Raw genomic sequence first — 25,942 nt, 5'->3', positions numbered from 1 at the left:
ACTTACATTGAAATTAATAATTTGATACAATATACTTAGTGTACATACATGTTTTTACATTGTACTTCTATTTAAAAAAAATACCTAACAAACTAATAATACTTCTTTCGCATTTATTAATCTTAGTTCATGTTAATATTAATCTTACCATTTGCTAATATTTTCAAGATCCAAAATTGTATCGGTTAACATTAGTTAATGCACATGAACGTTAATATTTATTAACCAACATTAACAAAGGTTTATGTTAGTTCATGTATTAAATAATGTCAACAAATGACTCTATTGTTAAGTTTTACCCAAAAACGGTCTGTCTTAGAAAGCGCGGTAGAATTTTCTCTATTGAATTTTCTATTGTTTATGGCTAATATTCCATTCATTTCTATGACATGAGAAACAAGTTATTTTCCAGGCATACGAACAATCAGACACATATTGCAGAAGACAGAACAGACTACATGTTTATCAAAACTCTCCTTTTATTCTGCACTTTGGAAACAGCGATTGGCCACAAACCAGAACAAAAACCTCCAGTGAAACATTAACCTCATTTGAGTTTATCAAAGTACTTGAGTTTGCCTGCGGGGTCTGGGATGATCTGTGTGGAGAGAGAGACAGAGACACTTTATATATTTGCAGAGAAACACACACATACAGTACACGCGCTCTCACACACACACACACACACACACACACACTGAAATCGAGGTCAAATCTTATCAAATCTTACCGTATCACTGCCAGGCTTCCATCCAGCCGGACACACTGATATCAGACACACAGAGAGTCAGAAACACCACAGACACAACTCTTACATTTATGCATGCTCTTACACCTCTTATTCAAGTGTGATATAAGCTATTTATATTACAACGTTTTGGTTGTTTGGTGTTTAAAGCCATGCCAGCTTCCCTGGCTATTTTAATGGCGAGTAATAAGTAAAAAAAAAACTATAAAAGAAACAATTTAAAATTTGTTTTAGATAAAAACTCTCAAATGGATTTACGGTTGACTTGATAAAATTATTATGAATTATTCTATAATTTGTTAAGAGAATTTAAACCATATCAATTAAATAAAATATGATTAAGAGATACTGGACTCTGGCAAGAGAAACATACTTTTCTTGGAAAAGTATTTTTTTTTTTTTATTCTTTTTAACTATTAAATCATGTAAAAAAAAAAAAGACTAATTTCTCTGGCTAGTTAAGTAAAGCGTTTACTTTAATTCTGAATTAAATCTTTCAAATCATCCATTTCTGAGCTGAATTTAAATTTTGGTCATTGCCTTCCATAGCACAATTACTAGAAATAAATAGGTAGATACTCCAGATGTTATTTAGTAATATTATAATAATTATTTAATATATAATAATAATAATAATAATAATTCACTTCGTCATCTGATCACACTCCTGAACCAGTTTTATTTTAGTATTACTTATCTATTGTTATAGTATTTATTAATATTTTGAATTTGCTTTTATTTTTATATTTCTAGTCTAGATTTTAATTTTAGTTTTTTTTGTCATTTTTATTAGTTTCTTTTAAATAGTTCTATATATCTATAATTTATTTGTTTTTAGTCATTTCAGTTAACTTAGTTTAAAATTTATAACTAAATTTTAGTAATTTAAATAACTTATTTAGTTGCCAAGGCAACATTTCTAATTTAAGTTTTACAAGTTTTTCATGTAATATTTGTATATAATTACATTTAAGCTGTATTTCACTTTTTGAAAACTACTGTATTTTTAATGGTTTGTTGACAATAACAACCCTGTAAACTGTAAAGCAATATGAAAACCCATTTTCTACCATTTTGAATTTAAGATCAACCAATCAATCTCAAACTTTGTGTTTGCATTAAAATATTGTAAGTATTGAAAGAGATTAAACATTGGTTAACTTTGGCAGCTCTAGCAAACATTGTTTATAATCCATCATTCAGATTAAAACTGATTAAAGTCTAAAACAATGTCTCTCAGATAAAACTAGGGGTTTAATAAGAAGGCAATGGCAGATGTGAAAGTATGAGTAAATGCCGTACCTTCTCCGTGTTTGTCCGTGTACTGGAAGGCCTGCACCAGTCTGAGGGTCTCGTCCACCGAGCGGCCCACTGGGAGATCGTTCATGGTGATCTGCCGGAGAACACCTTTATCATCGATGATGAACAGACCTCTAGAAGACAGCAGGGAATAAAAACATATTGCAATACATGCTTTAAAACCACGGTTCTGATTTTTCATTGAACATCTATGATTTTAGGGGTGTAACTATACCCTAACCCTCATGTTACGATTCGATATACAGACCCTTTCCAAAAAATTAGAATATCATGGAAAAGTTTATTTATTTCCATAATTCCATTCAAAACGTTAAACTTCCATAGATTATAGATTCAGGGCCCACAACTTAAACGATTTCAAGTTGTTTATTTGTACATAATTTGGGCTTCCAGCTAGGGCTGCAACGATTCATCGAGTTACTCGATTACAAAAATTCCTCGAGGCAAAAACTCTGCCTCGAAGCCTCGTTAAATTCCTATGCGCACTATACGCGCAGGGATCTGATTTCACGGACCGTTGTTCAGTGTTCAGGAAGCACACCATGGCGCGTGATACATTTTGAATTTATTTGGCGCGATGGCAGAGAGTAGATGTCCATAAACGGCAGAGAATGTCTAAAGTTTGGGATCGCTTCCTTTCAGCGTCGCTGAATCAAGGTAACGATTCTGTCCCCCGCATTTTTTTTTTTTTTGACTATAAGCCTATACATTGATGTTCGCTGAATTTAATCCCATACTGTATTTGTAGTGATGTCGTGATGCGATTTGACTAGATATGATGTTTAGCTTTGATGTTTTTAAGAAGTACACGTATAGCCTAAAGAAAGAACCCCTTCACTAAAGAAAGAACCCCTTCACACACACATGCACCCTCGTCTCTCTCACGCGCCAGTCAGACCAATTGCGGCAATGCATCACATTTGCTTAAACTTTTGTGTAGCCACGCAACAATAATTTCAGCATGCATTCACTGTATTCACCGAGACGTGATGGAGGAACAAATATTGTATTGCAGTCTTTGCGAGACCTTGTCTATGTCACGTGTACCAAATAGTTACAGACAACAACAAAAAAAATGAAACTCCCCAGCCTGCTTCTCCAAATCCACTCGTACTTTTGGGGAAGACATAATCGGCTACCAAAGTAATTGAGCATAGAACATTTTAAATTAACAAAAAAAAATATAAAAACGTGCTAATATACTTCAACTAGCCTAAGTGAAAAACAAAATGCTATTCTTTTTCTATTTAACAAAATGCATATTTGCAATAAAACATTCCCCTTTTCAAAGCTACACTTATTTTTTTTTATATAAATTGTATACATTGTGTACCTGTTTGGCTTGATATTTTATATTCATTTCATTTATTTTTGTTCTCTGGTGGGTAATTTGCAGAAGGTGCAATAGTCAGGGGGCCAATTCTGAAAAGGGCTTCCGTTAAGACTTTTGCGGACATGTTTTGGTACAAGCTGTCACCCTATTTTTTTAGTTAGAAGACATCCATAGGTAAGATATTAGGGTGGTTGTCAAGCTGAATTTTTTTTTTGTGACTTGTACAAGCAATTTCAGGCCAATTTTTTGGTTTCCTGCTCAACACGACATGCCAACAGTAAATGTTGAATATCTCCACAACCACAAGGACCATATTCATAAAAATGGTATCAAATGAAAGCCAACACTCATGGGATGTCAGAATGAACATTTATTGTACAGTGTAAGAGACAACAGAACTAGAACATGAAAAAAACTATCTCCGCCTAAAGAGAACCAGTTTTCAAAGTGAATATCAGCTTGGAAACATAACCTAGTATCCCAAAACCTCTATCAATCAGTACCCATATCTATGGGAATGAGTCAAGCCAAGTTTAAAGCTTGTAGGGAGAGACAGTGCAATGCTGCACAAGTTATAATACTTTAATGTTAAGGCGGAAATTTAGAACTGTAGATGATGGTCTATGGTGCTATTTGACTTAATTAGTGTACCAGGTTGTAACACAAATTATATTACATTCACATATCACTATAGTTATTAATTCCATCCTAACAAAACTGCTCTCTCACTTCTTTAGGGTTAGGGGTTAGTAACTAGTTAGTAGTAATAACTATGTAATAGTCCTATGGCAAAGGTATGTTTTTCCCCATCAAAGCAGTGGCTCTCAGGTTGGCAGAGGTTGGCTCTCAGGTTGTCAGTCTCATCCCTTTGAGACTGAATGGATTGAATAAGCAAGGTCAAGCTAAGTGCAATGCAAATAATGGTGTGTGTCGATTATATTGCAAAAATATTGCACAATATTATACTACAATAATCTCCAGAAAGAGCACAAAGACACCACTTCCTGAAAAATCACTTCAATCAAAGGGCTTTATCTTGGCTGTATTTTCCATATTTGTCTTGACAAATGAAACATTGTTCCCAATCAATATCTCTTCCTATTTGTTTTTCTTTGGACGCTAGGCTTACAGCTTCCTCTGGATCCATGTTATCTCATCTGAAGGCAAATACATTTTTCACTACACTAGTCTGATTGGTTTCTGAGTGGATCACTACAATGTCCTCTGACATAAGCTGAGGGCTTTGCTATCTAACAAACGTATTAACGCTTTTAGCTATAGCAGACTGTAAAATAGGCTGCTGTGCAGCAAATAAATTAAAAACAATATTTCCATTACACATCTGCACAAAACTTAATTTACCTATTAGTAAGTAAGCTAGTAATTATGAAAGTAAATTAGCCTAGCTATACACTCACCTAAAGGATTATTAGGAACACCTGTTCAATTTCTTATTAATGCAATTATCTAATCAACCAATCACATGGCAGTTGCTTCAATGCATTTAGGGGTGTGGTCCTGGTCAAGACAATCTCCTGAACTCCAAACTGAATGTCAGAATGGGAAAGAAAGGTGATAAGCAATTTTGAGCGTGGCATGGTTGTTGGTGCCAGACGGGCCGGTCTGAGTATTTCACAATCTGCTCAGTTACTGGGATTTTCATGCACAACCATTTCTAGGGTTTACAAAGAATGGTGTGAAAAGGGAAAAACATCCAGTATGCGGCAGTCCTGTGGGCGAAAATGCCTTGTTGATGCTAGAGGTCAGAGGAGGATGGGCCGACTGATTCAAGCTGATAGAAGAGCAACTTTGACTGAACTAACCACTCGTTACAACCGAGGTATGCAGCAAAGCATTTGTGAAGCCACAACATGCACAACCTTGAGGCGGATGGGCTACAACAGCAGAAGACCCCACCGGGTACCACTCATCTCCACTACAAATAGGAAAAAGAGGCTACAATTTGCACGAGCTCACCAAAATTGGACAGTTGAAGACTAGAAAAATGTTGCCTGGTCTGATGAGTCTCGATTTCTGTTGAGACATTCAGATGGTAGAGTCAGAATTTGGCGTAAACAGAATGAGAACATGGATCCATCATGCCTTGTTACCACTGTGCAGGCTGGTGGTGGTGGTGTAATGGTGTGGGGGATGTTTTCTTGGCACACTTTAGGCCCCTTAGTGCCAATTGGGCATCGTTTAAATGCCACGGCCTACCTGAGCATTGTTTCTGACCATGTCCATCCCTTTATGACCACCATGTACCCATCCTCTGATGGCTACTTCCAGCAGGATAATGCACCATGTCACAAAGCTCGAATCATTTCAAATTGGTTTCTTGAACATGACAATGAGTTCACTGTACTAAAATGGCCCCCACAGTCACCAGATCTCAACCCAATAGAGTATCTTTGGGATGTGGTGGAACGGGAGCTTCGTGCCCTGGATGTGCATCCCACAAATCTCCATCAACTGCAAGATGCTATCCTATCAATATGGGCCAACATTTCTAAAGAATAAGGGTGTCACGATTTCGATTTTAAATCGAAATCGATCAAAATTAATGCTCAATCTCGATTATCGAATCAAAAAATGGAATCGTCGATGCTGCCACGCCCCCATGTCACGGCAGCCTGGCTTGCCTGTAATAGGTAAAACTCCTTTTCTAGAGAATATTGAAGCCTTTATTTTAAAACACATTGCAGCGAGAGCATCATATCTCGTCTGAGCGGGCTGATTGTCTGTGCTGCGGCAACTGCACGAACCTATGGCGAGTTAGCAGTGGCGTACGGTCCAATGGGAGCGCATGGCGCACTGCCAACCTCGAGCGCGCCAATTTGGATGTGGCTGGAGAGTATAATTCACAAAAAACTCGCCAAAGGATTTTAGGTTTAAATCGACTGAAGCGAAGTACCTGATATGAGAGTAATAGCACGGCAAGGCAAAGCAGTACTCGTTCCCTTATCTCTAAGGGAACCGAGGTTACGCAAGTAACCAAGTAGCCTACGTTCCCTTACGAGAACGTTCTCTCGTACTGCGTTGCAAACGCTGTGGGAACCCAATTTAAAACGCCGTGCTATTCGCCTGTGACTGCTCTGAGGAGTCCAGGGAGCCAGGTAATAGGTTATATTGTTTAAGTTTCCAATTGACTGAAGATATAAGTTATTGTTACATTATGTTGTTAATAAACGTTTTAAATTTGACAATGTAGTGTGTGGTATTGCGAACAAAGGTCAGATATTATTATATTGCATAAAAGTCTTAAAATGGCATAGCTTGTGCTTTCAATTTATTTTTTTAAAATCGAGAATCGAATCGAACCGTGACTTTAGAATCGAAAATGTAATCGAATCGAGGATTTGGAGAATCGTGACACCCTTACTAAAGAATGCTTTCAGCACCTTGTTGAATCAATGCCACGTAGAATTAAGGCAGTTCTGAAGGCGAAAGGGGGTCAAACACAGTATTAGTATGGTGTTCCTAATAATCCTTTAGGTGAGTGTATGTCTGGTAAGTATATAGCTAGTTGGAAAACAGTTTAGCTTACCTGTTTCTGGCAACATTTGATGGTAGAATGGTAGAATCTTGAGGTAAATGTTTGTGTAGACAAATAGATCAAGTTAATCTGTTGTGTGATTGTGTGATTCACTCCTTTATAAAGTTTTGTTCAGACTGTACTGTTGACACCTGCTGTGATCATCTTCTCTGGATCTGCTGCCTCAATCTACTGCCAAATCACAGCTGTGCTGACACAACAGTGCCCCTTGTGGTGTGATACTCTTGTGGTATTTATTGATTATTATTTTTTAACGATCATGCTTGCACATAAATTGGATTATATTGCACATTTGCCCAAAATTACAATAGGTAACATGGAAGAAAATGGAAGCACTTTGGGGGAAAAAATCTGCTTTTACCACTTTTAAGAATATAGTGTTAAAATGGACAAAAAAACATTTTCTAAGCTGACAACCTGGCTAGAACACATGTTGAGGGGATAAATATTAATACTGGATAGGTTGTATACTTGTACCAAAAAGTGTCCGACAAAGTTTTAATATCAGTTTTGGCCCCCTGACTACAATCCTTTTTTTGTAATGTTGTATTAAGAAGACAAAACTAAGGGCAAATGGCCTTTACTATTTAAGTTTGTATTCACAGTTTTACATGTTATACATGTTTTACAGTATAAAGTTGACTTAACTGTATTGTTATATAATTGTTGGCACTGGCACTTATAAACACTAAATGGGTAAAAATTACAATAAATAGGCTTAGTTTTGAAGCCAAATGTTGGAGTTTTTCAGCCACATCATTTTCGTTATGCATTATTTGTTTTGGTTGTTTAAAAACACACTAAAAGTTTTTATCCGATTACTCGATTAATCGATCGATTAAGTGCTAGATTAATCGATTACAAAAAGAATCGATAGCTGCAGCCCTACTTCCAGCTCATAAAACCCACGAAAACAGGATTTAAAAAAATTTGAATATTACATGAAATCACACAGTAATTCCACAGTGATACCATGGTCATTGAACCAGGTTTTGGTTCTTTTGGCAGTGTGGGCCGGTGCAAATCCTGCTGGAAAATGAAGGAAGCATTAAGTGCTCTGAACATGTCCTGGTAGACGGCTGCGTTGGCTCTGGATTTAATAAAGCACAGTGGACCAAAGTCCTCTTTTCTGATGAGATCTCATTTGGAAACCAAGGTCCCAGAGTCTGGAGGAAGAATGGAGAGGCACACAATCCAAGATGCTGGAAGTCCAGTGTGAAGTTTCCACAGTCTGTGTTGGTTTGGGGAGCCATGTCATCGGCTGGTGTTGGTCCACTGTGCTGTCCACTCAACGCAGCCGTCTACCAGGACATGTTCAGAGCACTTCATGCTTCCTTCATTTTCCAGCAGGATTTGCACGGGCCCACACTGCCAAAATAACCAAAACCTGGTTCAATGACCATGGTATCACTGTGGAATTACTGTGTGATTTCATGTAATATTCAAAATTTTTTAAATCCTGTTTTCGTGGGTTTTATGAGCTGGAAGCCCAAATTATGTACAAATAAACAACTAAATACTTGAAATCGTTTAAGTTGTGGGCCCTGAATCTATAATCTATGGAAGTTTAACGCTCTGAATGGAATTATGGAAATAAATAAACTTTTCCATGATATTCTAATTTTTTTGAAAGGGTCTGTATATATCACGATACTGAACTCTCTTTTTGAAAAAAATCAAGTTTTTTTTTTTTTTTTTACATGTGAGAGGCGGTATTAAAGTGAAATGACATCTGACACACAGAAGCCAATGGCACGTCACTATGCTTATTGGTACATCCGGTCTTTATTGGCATGTGTCAGTGGATAGTGATATGAGTCACTGACATTATCATGACACACTGACACTGATACGACACCTGGCTGACACTGAGTCGAGGAACATGTCGCTGTGTGTTGTGACACCTCCAGTATTTTAAATATATCAATTAAACGCATTAAAGTCAGTAATAAGTGTTATTTGTGTCTGTATTTGATTGGCATGTGCCACTGAATGTTTTGTGATACCAGTGCTAATTTATGTTTTTGCACTTGTACAATAAAGAAGATTGCTAGTAACTCGGTATGTAATCCTTTACAGATACGTAGCCTAACAAATGATTTTAATAATTGATTTTTTTAACACTTTTTGTAAGGACTTGAAACATTGGCCAGCGCAAGATTCTCATCTGTGGCTTTAGTGTTACACTCACTTATACTGACACCTACTGGCGTGCGTCCGTGCAGCATCACGCAAAAATAAAAGTTTACAGTAACAGACGCGACTGTTAAAGGGGTGGTTGATTATGATTTCACTTAGTTAGTGTGTAATGTTGCTGTTTGAGCATAAACAACATCTGCAAAGTTACAACACTCAAAGTTCAAAGCAAAGGGAGATATTTGCTTTTAAAGAAATGGCTTTTTAAGGACTACAACAAACGGCTGGTAGAGACTACACCACATTCCTCCCGGGTTAGTGACATCACCAACCCTAGAATTTACATAAACCCCGCCCCCTGAACACGATTTATAGATTATCAAGACAGAATATGCTAATCAATGACTAGAAGATAACACATACCTACTAACTAACCATTCAGAAATGTCCTGTTGCTTCTACATGTTGTCACTTCTTCTTGAGTCTCTCCATCATTGTCTGACTCCGGTTTGAACATAAAATGCTAAAAGTTTTTGAAATTTTCAGTGTGTGTCTGTGTGAGGTAAAAGGACACAAGCTGTTGAAGCTCCGCCCCCTGTGCCGGGAGCAACAGCTCATTTGCATTTAAAGGAACAGACAAAAAAACTGTGTTTTTGCTCACCCTCAAAAAGTGACAACTTTAACATGCTATATAAAAATATCTGTGGGGTATTTTGAGCTAAAACTTCACACACACACTCTGGGAACATCAGAGACTTATCTTACATCTTTTGAAAAGCACATTATACCACCTCTTGAGTCTTTAATGCGTTATTCGTAGTGAGCCATGAGAGATTTATTTCGTGTCTTTCCCAAGAATGGGCAGTTTGTGACTTTGAAAGATAAACAACAAAGTAGCACTGGTATTACAAAACATTCAGTGGCACATGCCAATCAAATACAGACACAAATAACACATCTGAAATACATTACTGACTTTAATGCATTTAATTGATATTTAAAATATCACAAAATTAGGCTATTTATATAGGATTTGATCATTCACACAAGAAAGAATGAGCACATCGCCTTCCAGTTTCCTTGCATATAAACTTCAAAGGTACTAATCCTCCCTTACATAACCTTGGCCCTACACACTTATCTGACTTCCCTCAACCTTACGCTCTTCTAGTGTGGGATTGTTCGTCACCCCTGAGTTTAGTCTGGTGAATACGAGAGCAAGGTCTTTCAGTGTTGTGGCATTTCCCAGGTTGTGAAATGCTCATCCTCAAAACATCCGTCAAGCATCCACCCTTCTCTCCTTCAAAAACACATTTTTTCTCTGAATATTACTCTCCAGTCTGTAAATTGTACCTTGTTATGGATATGTTATCCGTTTGAATCCCTCTTTGTTTGTATCTTTAAAAGGTTAGTTCACCCAAAAATGAAAATGCTGTCAGTAATTACTCTCCATCATGTTGTTCCAACTCCGTAAGACTCTCGTTCATCTTAGGAGCACAAATTAAGATATTTTTCTTTTAAACTAGGATGGCTACTTCCTCTGTGTTGTACGTCAGCACGTAGGCTCACTATTGGCCGACGCTGGTCATGTGTGTGACGAACAACCCAGAAGCGCTGCGCCATTACACTACATGAACTCACTCGAGGCCCACAGAAGAAAATGAATAGTTGAATAAAGTCGTTATTTTGGGGGGGTTTTTGCGCACAAAAAGTATTATCGTCACTTGATAAACTTAAGGATGAGTCACTGTAGTCACTTGGACTATTTTAACAATGTCTTTACTAACTTTCTGGACCGGCAAGTTTCAATTACCTAGAAGTCTATGGAGGAGTGATCCAGCTCTCAGATTTAATCAGAAATATCTTAATTTGTGTTCCAAAGATGAACGAAAGTCTTACGGGGTTGAACAACATGAGAGAGAGAGTAATTACTGACAGCATTTTCATTTTTGGGTGAACGAACCCTTTATCCTAACTTTGTAAGCAACTTCTGTATATTACTTTCTGGCCATGGGATGTGTATTGTGATGTTGATGTTGATTTGGTTCTGTTCCTTAACCTATCTTTGTAAAGCGACCTTGGGTGTTGGAAAGGCACTATATAAATAAAAATTATTATTATTAGTAGTAGTAGTACCTGAGTGTGTGTCCCTGATCCTCAAGAAAGACTCCATAGTCCTTGGATATCTGGTGGCTGAGGTCAGAAAGGAGAGGGATTTTCATTGGTCCGAGACCTCCTTGCTTCCTGGGTGTGTTGATCCTGAAAAAGAAAAGAAAAATCTGCAATGAGTCCTCACTTATATAACATTTCATATGCACAATTCTATCATCTTAAAGGGATAGTTCACCCAAAAATGAAAATTAGCCCATGATTTGCATTTATTAACCCCCTGCACTTGTATGGACACTATAAAAAAACAATGCCCATTCACAGAGCCGGCCCGTCCATTAGGCGACATAGGCGGTCGCCTAGGGCCCCGCCTTGCCAGAGGGGGCCCCTGTATCTAACAAATACTATATTTTATAAATCGTTAATTGAGCATAATATTGAGAATTCACTCAGGTGCGTGCATCTCGACTTTCGCAGTCGGAAAAGCCGGACGCATTGCATGGACCTGACTAATCATGATACAGTTCACAGAGACGGTGAGTTAGGGCTGTCAACGAATATTCTAAATTCGAATATATATTCGAATAGTTTTAAAAAACAGAAATTCGAATGTGAAAATTAATATTCGAATGTGGAAAAACGCCCGCGGTAGCAGAGGCGCGGCTGTCAGCTTTGCGAGTGGGCGCGCTGCCTGAGGGGTCAGGGACAGGTAACAGGAAGAAACGTTAACGGTAAACAGAAACATTACTAAAGAGTACTGACTAAATAGATATTGCGCAGCATGAATAAGGTAGGTTAGATACAGCAGTTTCATGCACTGCAGGCTTCCACTGGTTTGATTATTTACCGTTGGCGTTTCATGTCAAGGAAAAGTTAAATTTTTACCACAGCACAGCTCGCTCGGAGCGTTCAATGTCGGATTCGCGTCTAGTTGGACTCTTAAACATTTTGAATTTGCGCGTCAAAAGCAAAAGTTTGATGCTCGGAGAGCGTGACGCCTCATTCGCGCCACAGGACCTCCAGACGCGCGTAAACGCGTCTTTACATTGACTTAACATTGAAATCACTCGCGCCAGCAGACGCTCTATTCGCGTTTGGTGTGTGAACGCAGCGGGTGAGGGCGAGAGAGAGAAAGAGTGCTTGCGAGTGAGCGAGCAAAAGTGAGTGAGGTCTGCGGTCTTGGTCTTGGATTTACTTGTTTGTTTTTGTGTATGTAATACGTTGTCAAATATGTTTAAACTTAAATAAACTACCTATACAAGTAGTTATGTCTCTTTGTATTAATTTGTCCTGTTATTGACGTAATGTACGTCATTGACAAAATGCGCAACCAGATGTTCGAATAGTTCGAATATTCGTGTGTTTTTTAGAGGGAATATTCGAACGTAATTTTTGAGCAATTTTGACAGCCCTACGGTGAGTATCTAATAAATTACCCAGACCTACAACATATATAAAAAGGATAGCTCTGTGTAGTTCAAACATGACAAATTTCCGAAAAAGATAATAAATACATAACAATAGAACGAATAAAATACAAAAACATAAGAAATATACACAGTAGCTCGTCACATGCTAATTTGCATAATACCGCCCGAGACATAGTGGGAGACCTCGAGTACCGTAATTATCACAGTATTCACACCCACGGATTCCACCACACTTCTCTCCAAAATGCTCACGTTTTAGAAACAAGAGACATTTTTTTTTTGTGGTGCTCTTACCCTTTAGTAATGCTTAATTTCTTAGGCCTATATGAGGCATTTTGCATGACAGAAAATGTGCTGTCAAAAATAAAATACCAAATATTATAATCTCTATGGTAATATCGACTTCACATTTGGATTGCCTCTTGTCTGTCATAACGTCACAAAGTCTCGTCAGAGTCGTAGTCATACAGCAATGCTATTTTTAGTTAATTGAATAAATAATAATATGTTAAACTGTGGTAGAAATGGCATCCAAACGCCATCTTTCTGGAGCTGAAAAAAGGAAGAGGAAAGTGGTTGAGGAATAAAGACAAGCTCAAAGTAAAGGTGTGTTCTTCTGACTTCTATAAATAGTGCGTTATTTATTGCTGTAGGCCTATTATTAGTTTTACTAATAAATGTAACAATGCCCATGATCGCAGTCGCAGACAGACAGACATGGAAAAATTGGGCCACATTCAGCGTGTTAAGAATTATCTACCCATGCATTTTGTATAGATTTTAATTCTCTGATGAAGTTATCGTAGTTTTTTTTAAAATTAAGGTGGACCATCTCAGACCTCAAAATGGCCGTTTTACCCCTTTTAATAGGCTATTTATGCAATTAATTTATATTAACTGTCTCTTTTTCTGCAATTTCTCAACTGAGAATAATGGTCATTAATAATCACTATTATAATTTTGAGCAAAATAATTGTGATTATCAGTTCCATTATTATCATGCAGTCCTAACCCACCCCATCCATTCTCCCTTCCTGCTAAAAACAGGTTTCTCCCTCTTTCCAAATTAATATTTAAACATTTAAAAATAATACAAAACATTTTTATTATTGTGATCATCAGTAAAAAGTTCAAATGTAGTAGCCTACTGCATTTCTAGTCATGCATAATTACTACTGCATTTACAAAAATACCTTTAATTTATGCTTTATTTTATGCTTTATTTTTTATGTGTGCTTTCTGTCTTTTATGTACTAGGCTAGGGCTATGCTAAAAATCTCTTAGTTTCTTAGTGTTTTTTCATATGTACGTTGAATGTTAAACTTTTATAAACTTATATATTGAGCAATCTATAGCCTAATTTTTTTAATATATATATATATATATATATATATATATATATATATATATATATATATATATATATATATATATATATATATATATATATATATATATATATATATATATATATATATATATTATAATTTATGTACAATTTATACATTTTATTTCATTTATTTGAGTTTCATGTAAATATTTTTTTCATTTTTGAATGCTACACTTAATACACATTTACAAACTTAAATATTGAAATTGTCGTATCATGTGCTTTCTCTTCCTTCATAAAATTGTTATGAGAGTTTTTTACTCCAGTGGGGCCAATTTTCATGATCTTGCCTAGGGCCCCACAACCCCACGGGCCGGCACTGCCCATTCACTCCCATTATAAAGCTAAACATTTTTTTATACAACTCAGATTGTATTCGTCTGAAAGAAGAATGTCATTTACACCTTGGATGGCTTCAGGGTGAGTAAATCATGGGCTAATATTGATTTTTGGGTGAACTATCCCTTTAAACACATATGTAGACCCAGAGAGTGTGTGTGTCCTAACCAGGCCAGGTGAGTAAACTGCGAGTCCACCGAACAAGCGACCACCTCTGCGTTGATGTCCTGAAACTCGTGCAGGCGATCACTGAAGGCGATGATCTCAGTAGGACACACAAATGTGCTGTGGATCAATAATACAACAGTGTAATCAGATTCATGAGAAATAAGAGAGTTCTAAATTCAAAGAGTTTAGAATAATTATTTTTCTGAAAGTCTTCTGCTCACCAAAGCTGCATTTATTTAGTCAAAAATATAGTACAACAGTTATATTGCTAAATATTATATTACGCTTTCAAATCGCTGTGTATATATAGTAAAATGTAATTTATTCCTGTGATCAAAGCTGAATTTTCAGCATCATTACTCCAGTCTTCAGTGTCACATGATCATTCAGAAATCACTCAAATATGATCATTTGCAACTCAAAAAAATGTATTTGATTATTATCAATGTTGGAAAACAGTTTTGTCTGGAAAACAGTTTTGTGGAAACCGTGATACAACACCATTTAAAAGTGTTGGGGGTAAGAAGGTTTAAAAAAAAAAAAAAAAAAAAAAAGAATCAATGCTTTTATTCATCAAGAATGCATTAAATTGACCAAAAGTGTCAAAGACGTGCGCATTTACAATATTGCAAAAGATTTCTAGTTTAAATTAAATGCTGTTCTTTTCAACTTTTTATTTTTTCGGGATCAAAGAATTTTGGTTTCCACAAAATTATTATGCAGCAAATCATCATATATTAGACTGATTTCTGAAGGATCATGTGACACTGAAGACTGGAGTAATGATGCTGAAAATTCAGCTTTGATTGGAGTGCTGTCAGTACAGAGAACAACGACAAAAATCGGTGTTGCCTACACCGAGTTATCCTCTTTTTAAAATTTGCACCCTGTTGACTTCGATGGGGCAAGTACTAAACCTGCTTTTAGCCTCTTAACATCCTTGATGTGTCATTACAAGTGCACAGCTAATGTGAGTGATTCCTTTAGAGTTAACAGTATTCCATTGTCGAGTTAGGTTAGGTTAGGTTCCTTTTATTGTACCCGTAGGTAAATTTGTTTTACAGTGCAATGACTATGGCATCCAATACAAAAACACACAACATAGAACACTCCACAATACATAGGAACAAATAATTAAATACTCATACTGAATAAAGTGCTCTCAAAATATTAAATGTGGTCTTTGTAAAAGAACCTTAAGAAGAACCTAAAAACAAACAACTTAAAAATCAATAAAAAACGAGTCGAGTTGTCGAGTTCACACGCGTGATAACCTATGCGCGTGAACTCGACAATCGATTACTATGGACTTCGACCGAAAACAGGATGTAAACACAGGTATGAGCGCTGGCGGAATTAACATCATTTTTATTAATATCTTTCACATCTACTGCAGTCAGATTAACTCGTGATCACTCTAAAGGAATCACTCACATTAGCTGTGCACTTGTAATGACACATCAAGGATGTTAAGAGGCTAAAAGCAGGTTTAAAACTTGCCCCATTGAAGTCAACAGGGTGCAAATTTTAAAAAGAGGATAACACGGTGTAGGCAACACCGATTTTTGTCGTTGTTCTCTGTATTGACAGCACTCCAAATTTACAAAAAAATGAGCTCAATGTTAAAATTGACCGGAGTTCTCCTTTAATGATTCCCAGTTTTTGACAGGTAGTGTACGTTATGTAGGCAAAGCATGCTCACAAGTCCAGCGGGTAGAAGAAGAAAACCAGGTATTTTCCTTTGTAATCTGACAGTTTCAGCTCCTTAAACTCTCCATTGATCACAGCTGTCCCTTCCCAGTGTGGAGCTGGTTTTGAAACTAGAAAAGAAAGAAACAGAAAGTTTAGTACATTATTAATGCAGATCTTTCAGCTTGTGTACATGCATGTATGAACTACTGTCTCTTTAAGAGCTTCAACAGTCTTCTTAATGCATGCTGAAAAAATTGTCTTGGATCGAAGTCTTAAACCATGACGTGTCCTTAAAAGATTGATCAAAAAACACAAACCGAGTCAGAAAGAGCCGATCTGCACAAACAAACAGCGCACATATTAATAACTCAAACGCTGATGTGAACTTTCATGCAGACATAATATTGAATTTATGTAACTTCCATTCTCTCAAAATAAGTTATATAGCAATCAAATAGACGTTCATTTGAAATCACTCCACATATTTATCAAATAAGAGAAAATGCTAACAGGCTAATTAGTAAATATTGACAGCTGTTATAACTAGAGATGCATGCAAAATAACATTAGTTTACAATTAATAGATTAAGAAAAATCGGTAAGATCAAATTTTTCATTAAACTTATACATTGAGAATGCATGTGCTTTGAAAATGCATAAATACGCGAAACACACTTTTGGCTTTGCTCAGGTGCAAGGAATGATCAGAGACGGGAGCGCGGAAAGCCTCTCCGGGATAAACGTGTCCACCGGCATAATTATAACACTCCTGCTCCTTCCTCCCGTTTGCACCGTCACACACAACCGATTCAGTGATTAATAGCAGTGTGCACGCCACGCCGAGCCATTCTCTGGGCGTTTTAAAGTAGCGACGGACATCCATTGCTGCGTCTTGCAGGAAGCACGTCTCTCTCAGTTTGATTATTATTCCTCTATCTGGCGCCGCGCACGGAGACGTCACTGATCTGTATGATAGACGGATCGACTGCTCCGCATTCTATTGAGCGGGTCTCACGTGATGTATATGATGTAGAGATCTGGAGGTTTCCGCTCCAGCGCGCCATTTTCAATCCATTAGAATCCATCAGTGATGCACAAATGAAGAATTATTTAATTTATTTATTAATAAATTACCATTTAATAATACCCGTTTTAAAAAAAAACAGTTTTAATTAGTTTTATCGAACTGAAAAATTAACATGAATTTGAAAATGTCTTAGCATCTGGTTTGTCTATGCTCGATTTCACAAATTGAGTGTTTTTTTTTTAATATTTCTTTTTAATCTGATAGCATAACTTGCATTTTTTTACTCTGATTAATGTTTATAAGATTTTACAAAATAAAACTTTATTTGTGTGTACTCAAATTTTGAAATTAGTTTTTACCATATCTGTTGACTTGGTAGATTTTTAAAACTGACCAATTTTGCTAATAAATATTAATTTCTGTTACTAATTTAAAAGATGATCGGTCAGACCAATACATCTATTTGAATTTCCTTGTAATTTTTTATTTTTTTTAAAGATTTTTTTTTTCTATTTTAGCTAAAACTATATTCACGTAAATGATTAGTTTTGTTTTTCTTAGAAAAAAAACGCACATTTCCAAGGCCATTGTTCAGTAGTACTGCGGTCATCCAGTCACACGGTGGCGCTGTAGTTCCGGTATATGTTCGTCACTTCCGCTGCTGCTGTAGTTCAGGACGGTCGTGTGCTGGCGGGAGTTCACCAGACTAAAACCTTTTAAGCCTAGTTATTGGTTAGTATTGGACATACAACTATTATTGTGTGTCTTACCACTAATTTTAAACATTGACTAAAAGTTATACGTCACATTTGTCCAAGTTTGTCTGAACGTGTCCCTCTTTGTTGCGGTTAGCGGCTTTTTCCTTACGTAACTCGACGGAGCCGGTATGAATACGTGCCATTTGTTCTTAATCTGTGTATAATCGCGTTACATGTTCTTTGGGTATCTAAAATGTTTGATAATTTACTATACACTGGTTTTCTGGTTAAGTTGATGGTTGGTTTACCGGGTCACGAGCTGGACGCGCGCGCGCATGGCGCTGGCTATTGTGTGCGTAGTCTGTGTATTACTGATATGACTTGTGTATTCATAGTTATATTATTAATTTAATACACGGTGCTCTCTGTATCTGCACATAAGCTATTACACACACAAAAAGGATGTCAAGTCAGTGTTTTAAAACGATAGTTCACAAAAACGAAATTCTGTCATTTCCTCTTCCTCAAGTCCCAAACCTGTATGAGTGTCTTCTCCTGAACACAAAATATATTTGAAAGAATATGGTTAACTAAACAGTTGATGGACCCCATTAACTTAAATACTATGTTAGTAAATTCTGACATTTTTCAAAAATCTTCTTTCGTGTTCAGCAGAAGAAAGAAATTCATGTAGGTTTGGAACAACTTAAGGGTGAGTAAATGATGACAGAATTAAACATTTTGCTTGAACTGTCCCTTTAAGAGAAATGTAGAATTTTGATGCACTTGTGTGACACATTGTGATTTATGCATTAAGTCGAGTATAGACACAATCTGTCAATAATAAACATTCATCTCCTCTCTGTTGTGTATCACAGCAAACCTCTTCTGATACGCGTCCTTATTTAAACACCATGGGCGACAGCGATGACGAGTACGACCGCAGACGCAGAGACAAATTCCGCAGAGAGAGGAGCGACTATGACCGTTCCCGGGAGAGAGAGGACCGTCGGAGAGATGACTGGAATGACAGGTGAGGAATAGGGTATTAACCTGCATAAAGGAATTACATTTATGCATTTGGCAGACGCTTTTATCCAAAGCGACTTACATTGGCTCACATTTACATTCTAATCAGTTCTGAATTAAATGTCAACAGTATATAGAACAACACATATAGACACACACGCCATATATTTGTCAAATTCATGCAACACCACACTTTACAGCTTTTATCACTAACAAAACTCAGAATTAATACATTCTTACTTTTTCAACCACATCAAGTGGTATTTATAATTCAGGTCCCCATTTGAATTTCTTGGGGTATGATATTAGTCAAAAGGCTTGTATGTTTGCACATTTTTATATATTTCTTGTGGTTGTCGTTTACTGACGGCCCTCGGCAAGAGAGTGGGACCGGGGCCGTGAGCGGCGCAGTCGAGGAGAGTACCGGGACTACGAGAGAGGCAGACGAGAGAGATTCTCACCTCCACGTCATGACATGAGCCCCCAGCAGAAGCGCATGAGGAGAGACTGGTAAGACCTTTCAGTGCTGCGTTGATGTAGTTTTGTAGGCTAGCCTGGAAATTAGCGTTTCCCTTGGTTAAAACCAATATGATTTTTCTATTGGCTTTTGAATTATAGCAGAAAACAAGCTCTGTGACCAACAAAAGTTTATAATTCTTAATTGTTTTGTTAATGATAATCTTCACAAATGAACACAATTTTTATGAATTTGGAGTCCTAAGCAGAAGTAAAATAAGTAAACGTACTACACCACACTCACAGTACATCAGTGTCTCCACCATCAAGCTTCCAACATCTTTCAGTTTTAATAATAAAAAAAAAAATCCCTGAAAGTTTGTTGAAATAGTTTGAAAAAGCATGATTTATAAACTAAATGAGGCTGTGAAAGTGAAATAATGAGTGGATGAGTTTTCCAGTTTGACGTTTAATGTCCCAGATAATCTCTGTAAACACTGTATCTCTGTAAACACAGAATATTATCATTTAAACTTTTTTTTTTCCCAAGAAAAGCTTTACACAATTTAATTAAAAAAATCACAGTTATTAATTTATTTTATGTCTTGGAATAAAATGTGAAAATATCTTGAGCTTGTGTTCACCGCAGACTTGTTTCAAGCATTTAACCTGTTAAGCTGCAACCCCACTTTTGAAAAATCCCAAAAAATGACGTACCCAAACTGAAACAGATACAGTTCATGAACCCTTTGTACTAAAAGCACAAGTATGATCTCATTTGAAAGCTGACACCTGGCTGTTTATTGTAATGTAGAATTAATTATTGTCATAATGACAAAAATTGTTATAAATAGCTTCAAAGTTTTGTAAAGTTATTAGAAATTATTTTTTATGAAACATCCTCATGAAAATAAAATTGAAGTTGGCACTGGAGCAATCTAGAAATGCACTACAGCTAATGCCACATGTCTAAACATTTTATGTTTAAAATCTTAAGATAATAAGTCCAAAACTCTGTATTTAGTGAAATGTTTTTCAAGACCATGTCATGTGACTTTATTTTGATTTGATGCTAAAATGCTACTGATATTTATTGTCATCTTCTTACCATCTATGCAGTATATTGTCTTTATTGTTTTGTGGTGCAAACGAGCCCCATTCAGTCTCAGTCTCCCCCTGCACACATTCACACTTCTCCAGCCTGGCTATGGCTCTAAATATGCATTTCTTTTGTCTGCATTATAGTTACTAACGACTGGCTATTCACATGCTATTCATATGGTTTCAGTCACTAATTTCTTTTCTCAAAGTTCACCTCACATTCTAAACTGTTTTAAATGCATTTCTTGAATAAAGAAACATTTCAGTAAGCATTCAAAAAATAATAAAAATATAACTTCTAGGTGGCAGGTGCACCTAGGGCTAGCTAGCATGTTAGCTTAGCACACCATCAATACACGACAATTTATGAGATTAAAACCATGTTTGTGCTTATAAACTTACTTTATAAAGCAAATCGAGTATTTTAAATAATTTTCTGTGATCTAATTTGGCTTCAGATAAAAAAATCAGACAGAAAATATACTATTGTATACTGTTCTGCACAATGATAGTCTATATAGATTAGCATTACATTATAAATATAATCTATTATTATGGAAATACCTGGCATGGATTGAAAAACACAGGTAACTCAAATATCATAGCAAACATGTTTATTGTCTTCAAAACGACTGTATCTCCATGTTACAGCCATAGTTACAGCGCGATCTGTTGTTAGCTGTGTGTGTGTTCGAGGCTTCCTGGATTGTCACATGATTATGGCACTTCTTCATGTTCTAATACTGTGCACAGGGCGGCGAGGGCGCCCTCAGGCTATTGGTATGAATTGAAAACACATTAACAGAGTATACAAACGCTCATAATGATTACATCGACGCATTTGGATATAAATTCAATAAATATTATTCCTGTCTATAGAAATCTGATGTAAACCTATGAGAATATATCAATATTTCTCCAAATCTGCACATTTTTTAGCTAAAAGCCCGGAAGGACGTTGTTTTGTGTATCGCTGTCATGACGACGGCACGGGAGTTTTTTTATGAATGAAAGCGGCTGACGCGCATAATTCATATCAAAGGTATCGACTCATTTTTTCATTTCATAACTCCTGACACAAATTAAGTCAAGTCAAGTCAAGTTTATTTATATAGCGCTTTTCACAACACAGGTTGTATCAAAGCAGCTTCACAGTAATAAATTAGAACAATACATCAATGTTTGTTTCTAGTGGAACGTCTACGTTCGGTAATGCTGATCAATAGTATCGTTGATTGATTAATTTAATTAAATATCCCCAAATATCCCCAACTGAGCAAGCCAAAGGCAACAGTGGCAAGGAACCGAAAAACTCCATCAGGTGACCTAATGGAGAAAAAAAAAAAACCTTGGGAGAACCCGGGCTCAGTCGGGGGCCAGTTCTCCTCTGGCGTTTATGAACTAGAGGTCGGATTTAACTGTAGGATTAAAAGTATTATATGAATGCCTGGCTGAAGAGATGTGTCTTTAATCTAGTTTTAAACTGGGAGAGCGAGTCTGAGCAACGAACAGTATCCGGAAGACTATTCCAGAGTTTTGGTGCTAAATGTGAAAATGCTCTCCCTCCTTTGGTGGACCTAGATATCCTAGGTATGACCAAAAGCCTCGAATTTAGTGATCTTAAAGAGCGCGATGGATTATAGGGCGATAGAAGATCCGTTAAATAAACTGGAGCTAAGCCGTTTAGGGCTTTATAAGTCAGTAGCAATACCTTGTAATTAATACGGGACTTTATAGGTAACCAATGTAGGGATGATAAAATCGGTGTTATATGATCATATTTTCTTGATCTAGTTAGAACTCTAGCGGCGGCATTTTGGACTAACTGTAGCTTGTTTATTAAGGATGCAGGACAACCGGCTAATAACGCATTACAGTAATCTAGTCTCGAGGTCATGAATGCATGAACTAACTTTTCTGCGTCAGAAACTGATAGCATATTACGTAGCTTAGCAATGTTTCTAAGGTGGAAAAAGGCTGTTCTTGTAACATATGAAATATGATTTTCAAAAGACAGGTTGCAGTCTAATATAACACCCAGGTCTTTTACTGTAGAGGATAAAGTAACAGGACACCCTACTATGTTAAAGTTGTATTGTGAGAGGTTTTGTGGGTGGTTTTTTGAACCGATAAGTAGTACCTCTGTCTTGTCTGGATTTAATAAAAGAAAATTATGCGTCATCCAATCTTTTATATCTTTAACACACTCTGTCAATTTGGATAATTTAGCGTTTTCATCTGGCCGTGATGAAATATAGATTTGAGTGTCATCAGCATAACAATGGAAACTAATTCCATGTTTCCTTATAATATTTCCAAGTGGTAGCATATATATTGAGAATAATAGAGGGCCTAACACAGATCCCTGCGGCACTCCATAGTTTACTGGAGTTATGATAGATTTTTCTCCATTTAAATAAACAAAATGGTAGCGGTCAGATAAATACGATCTAAACCAGCTTAATGCTTGTCCTTGAACACCAGTATAATTTTGTAGTCGATCTAAGAGTATTGTATGATCTATAGTATCGAACGCAGCACTAAGATCAAGTAAAACTAATATTGAGATACAGCCTTGGTCAGAAGCTAAAAGTAAATCATTTGTGATTTTAACGAGCGCAGTTTCAGTGCTATGATGCGGCCTGAATCCAGACTGAAACTTTTCATAGGTGTCATTTTCTTGTAAGAAAGAGCCCAGTTGAGCGGACACAACTTTTTCTAGTATTTTAGACATAAAAGGTAGATTTGAAATGGGTCTATAATTTACTAGATTATTCGGATCTAATTGTGGTTTCTTAATGAGAGGTTTTATAACTGCCAGTTTAAATGTTTTTGGAACATAACCTAAAGATAAAGACGAGTTAATAATATTGAGGAGAGGCTCTTCCACTACAGGTAACACTTCTTTCAATAGTTTAGTTGGTATGGGATCTAATAAACATGTTGTTGTTTTAGAGGAAATGATAAATTTATTTAACTCTTTTTGTTCTATAGTTGAAAAGCACTGTAATTGTTCTTGCGGCGTGATAATTGAGGCTGAATTATAAGGCGCGATTGAGGATTGAACGTTTACAATTGTGGTTCTGATGTTTTCTATTTTCTCAGTGAAGAACTTCATGAAATCATTACTACTAAACTGTAATGGAATACTTTGTTCAGGAGACATCTGTTTATTTGTTAGTCTCGCCACGGTGTTAAATAAGAACTTAGGATTGTTATGGTTGTTTTCTATTAGTTTGCGTAGATGCTCAGCCCTGGCCGCTTTTAGGGCCTTTTTATAACGTGACATACTGTCTTTCCATGCGATTCTAAAGACCTCTAAGTTGGTTTGTTTCCATTTACGCTCTAAATTACGGGTTTCTCTCTTTAGAACACGCGTAGTACTGTTGTACCATGGTGCTTTACTTTTCTCTCTGACCTTTTTTAATCTAATGGGCGCAACAATATCCAATGATCCAGAGAGAATGGTGCTCATAGTGCTAGTTAATTCCTCAAGTTCATCTGTTTGTTTGGGTTCACTGAGCAGCTGAGACAGATCCGATAAGCTGTTTGAAAAATTATCTATGGTGGATGGAAGGATTGTTCTGCCTAATCGATAACGCGGCGCAGCATGATATATTACAGGAGTACGTAATATGCAAGTTACCATGTAATGGTCAGTGACATCGTCACTTTGTGGAATGATATCTATATCAGTTGGATCGGTTCCATGTGATATAATTAAATCGAGTGTATGATTAAATCGATGAGTCGGTCCGGTAATGTTTTGCTTGACCCCAAAGGAGTTTAATAAATCTGTAAACGCAGCCCCTAACGCATCATTTTGATTATCTACATGGATATTAAAGTCTCCAACAATTAATGCTTTATCGAAGTTAACTAATAGGTCTGAGAGAAAATCTGCAAACTCTTTTAGGAAATCAGCGTAAGGCCCAGGCGGTCTATATACGGTAGCCAAGGCTAGAGATAATAGGGATGTTTTTCGAACATCTAAGAGCGTAACATTTAGTACAAGTACTTCAAATGAAATAAACTTATAACCCGTTTTCTGAGTAACATTGAGAAAATCTCTATAGATTGTTGCAACACCGCCGCCACGACCATTCAGACGGGGCTCGTGCTTATAGGAGTATCCTGCTGGAGTAGACTCATTTAAACCAAAATAATCATTTGGTTTAAGCCAGGTTTCAGTAAGGCAAAGTACATCGAAGCTATTATCTGTGACTATTTCATTTACAATAACTGCCTTAGGTGTGAGTGATCTAATGTTTAGAAGACCTAGCTTTAAAAATTGTTTTTGATTACCAATAGCAACATTTTCTGGTTTAATAACAATTAGATTTTTTCTAGATCCTGCAGTAGATTTATGATTTGATCTCACTAAACGAGGAATAGACACAGTTTCTATGCAATGTTCTACACTATTTATATCAGTTAAATTGGTGCAGCAGAGACTATGATTTGGACTTTTGTTTACTAGTCAAAAGGTATTTAACATTTTGGAGATGTTATCTGACAGAAGATCCGATCCGAATCTGCTTGGGTGTAAGCCATCAGCACGGTAAAGCCTAGGACGCTCCCAAAACAGATTTCAATTATTTACAAAGAGAAGTTTCTGCTCATTGCACCATGACATTAACCATTCATTAAGCGCAAATAATCTACTAAACTTTTCATGACCTAGTCGATACGTGGGAAGCGGTCCTGACACAATAATCGTTATATCAGGCGATGTGCTGCGTACCGTATCGATCAGATTCCTGAAGTCTTTCTTCAGAACTTCCGTCTGGCGCAGTCTGATGTCTGCCCCTCCCGCGTGCAGGACCACGGTTCCGACGCGCTCGTTCAGAATCTCGGGAACGTGAGCAGCGATTTCAGAAACACGAGCACCAGGAAAGCAGTGACTATGCACCTTACTTTTATTTAACGTAACGTGTACGTGTCGAACGATGGAATCGCCGATGATCACAGCATCGCGTTCTGTTTCGCGAAGAGGGGAGAAGCGGTTTTGTGTGGATATCTCGAAAACCGGGAGGGTCGGAGAGAGTTTTCTTGGTCTAGACCTGACTCGCGACTTCCGCTGCGGAAAAATCCAGGCTTCGTGATGGCATGTTGGAGCCGGAGTGAACGAGACCATGGCTGATCGCGACCTCGACGTTCGGGACCGATGTTGAGGAACGCACGGAGTAGACGAGGTCGGAGTCAGCGGGTTAGTAACATTAATCTCTGATTTGTGTGCCTCGGCACGTGATGTTTCGAGAGCCAAACGCCGGTCTATCAGCTCGGCTTTTCTTACTAAAAGGTCGTGGATCTGTTTCTCAACAGCTTCCAGCTCAGACTGCACCGCGTGCAGCTCAAATGTGTCCTCACCTGCACCAAAAGGTAGACTACTTACATTTGATATATTCGC

General features: G+C 37.0%; 2 protein-coding genes across 2 annotated transcripts in view; one reads left to right on the top strand and one right to left on the bottom strand.

Moving 5' to 3' along the window:
* Window positions 1–461: 461 nt before the first annotated feature.
* prdx4 (peroxiredoxin 4) lies at window positions 462–17,186 on the bottom strand. Its single transcript, XM_081365468.1, has 7 exons — window positions 16,897–17,186; window positions 16,232–16,349; window positions 14,530–14,646; window positions 11,230–11,352; window positions 2,051–2,181; window positions 731–765; window positions 462–598 (listed from the first exon to the last, which is right to left on the bottom strand). Exons 1-7 carry the CDS (start codon window positions 17,102–17,104, stop codon window positions 548–550), a joined length of 783 nt encoding a protein of 260 aa, XP_081221594.1. The 5' UTR covers window positions 17,105–17,186; the 3' UTR covers window positions 462–547.
* Window positions 17,187–17,886: 700 nt separating this feature from the next.
* The window catches only part of LOC308691067 (serrate RNA effector molecule homolog), a 33,545-nt gene continuing 25,489 nt past the window's right edge, over window positions 17,887–25,942 (top strand). Inside the window, exons 1-4 of the mRNA XM_081365936.1 lie at window positions 17,887–17,980; window positions 18,101–18,132; window positions 18,825–18,979; window positions 19,342–19,485. Of these exons, the coding sequence (XP_081222062.1) occupies window positions 18,861–18,979; window positions 19,342–19,485 (263 nt within the window). The 5' untranslated portion in view covers window positions 17,887–17,980; window positions 18,101–18,132; window positions 18,825–18,860. The remainder of the gene's footprint in view (window positions 17,981–18,100; window positions 18,133–18,824; window positions 18,980–19,341; window positions 19,486–25,942) is intronic.

This window comes from Scardinius erythrophthalmus (assembly GCF_964197995.2).
Source record: "Scardinius erythrophthalmus genome assembly, chromosome: 5".
In the NCBI taxonomy this organism is placed as follows: Eukaryota; Metazoa; Chordata; class Actinopteri; order Cypriniformes; family Leuciscidae; genus Scardinius; species Scardinius erythrophthalmus.
The sequence above is the reverse complement of the archived record's forward strand: the minus strand, read 5'-3'. Positions and strand labels throughout refer to the sequence as shown.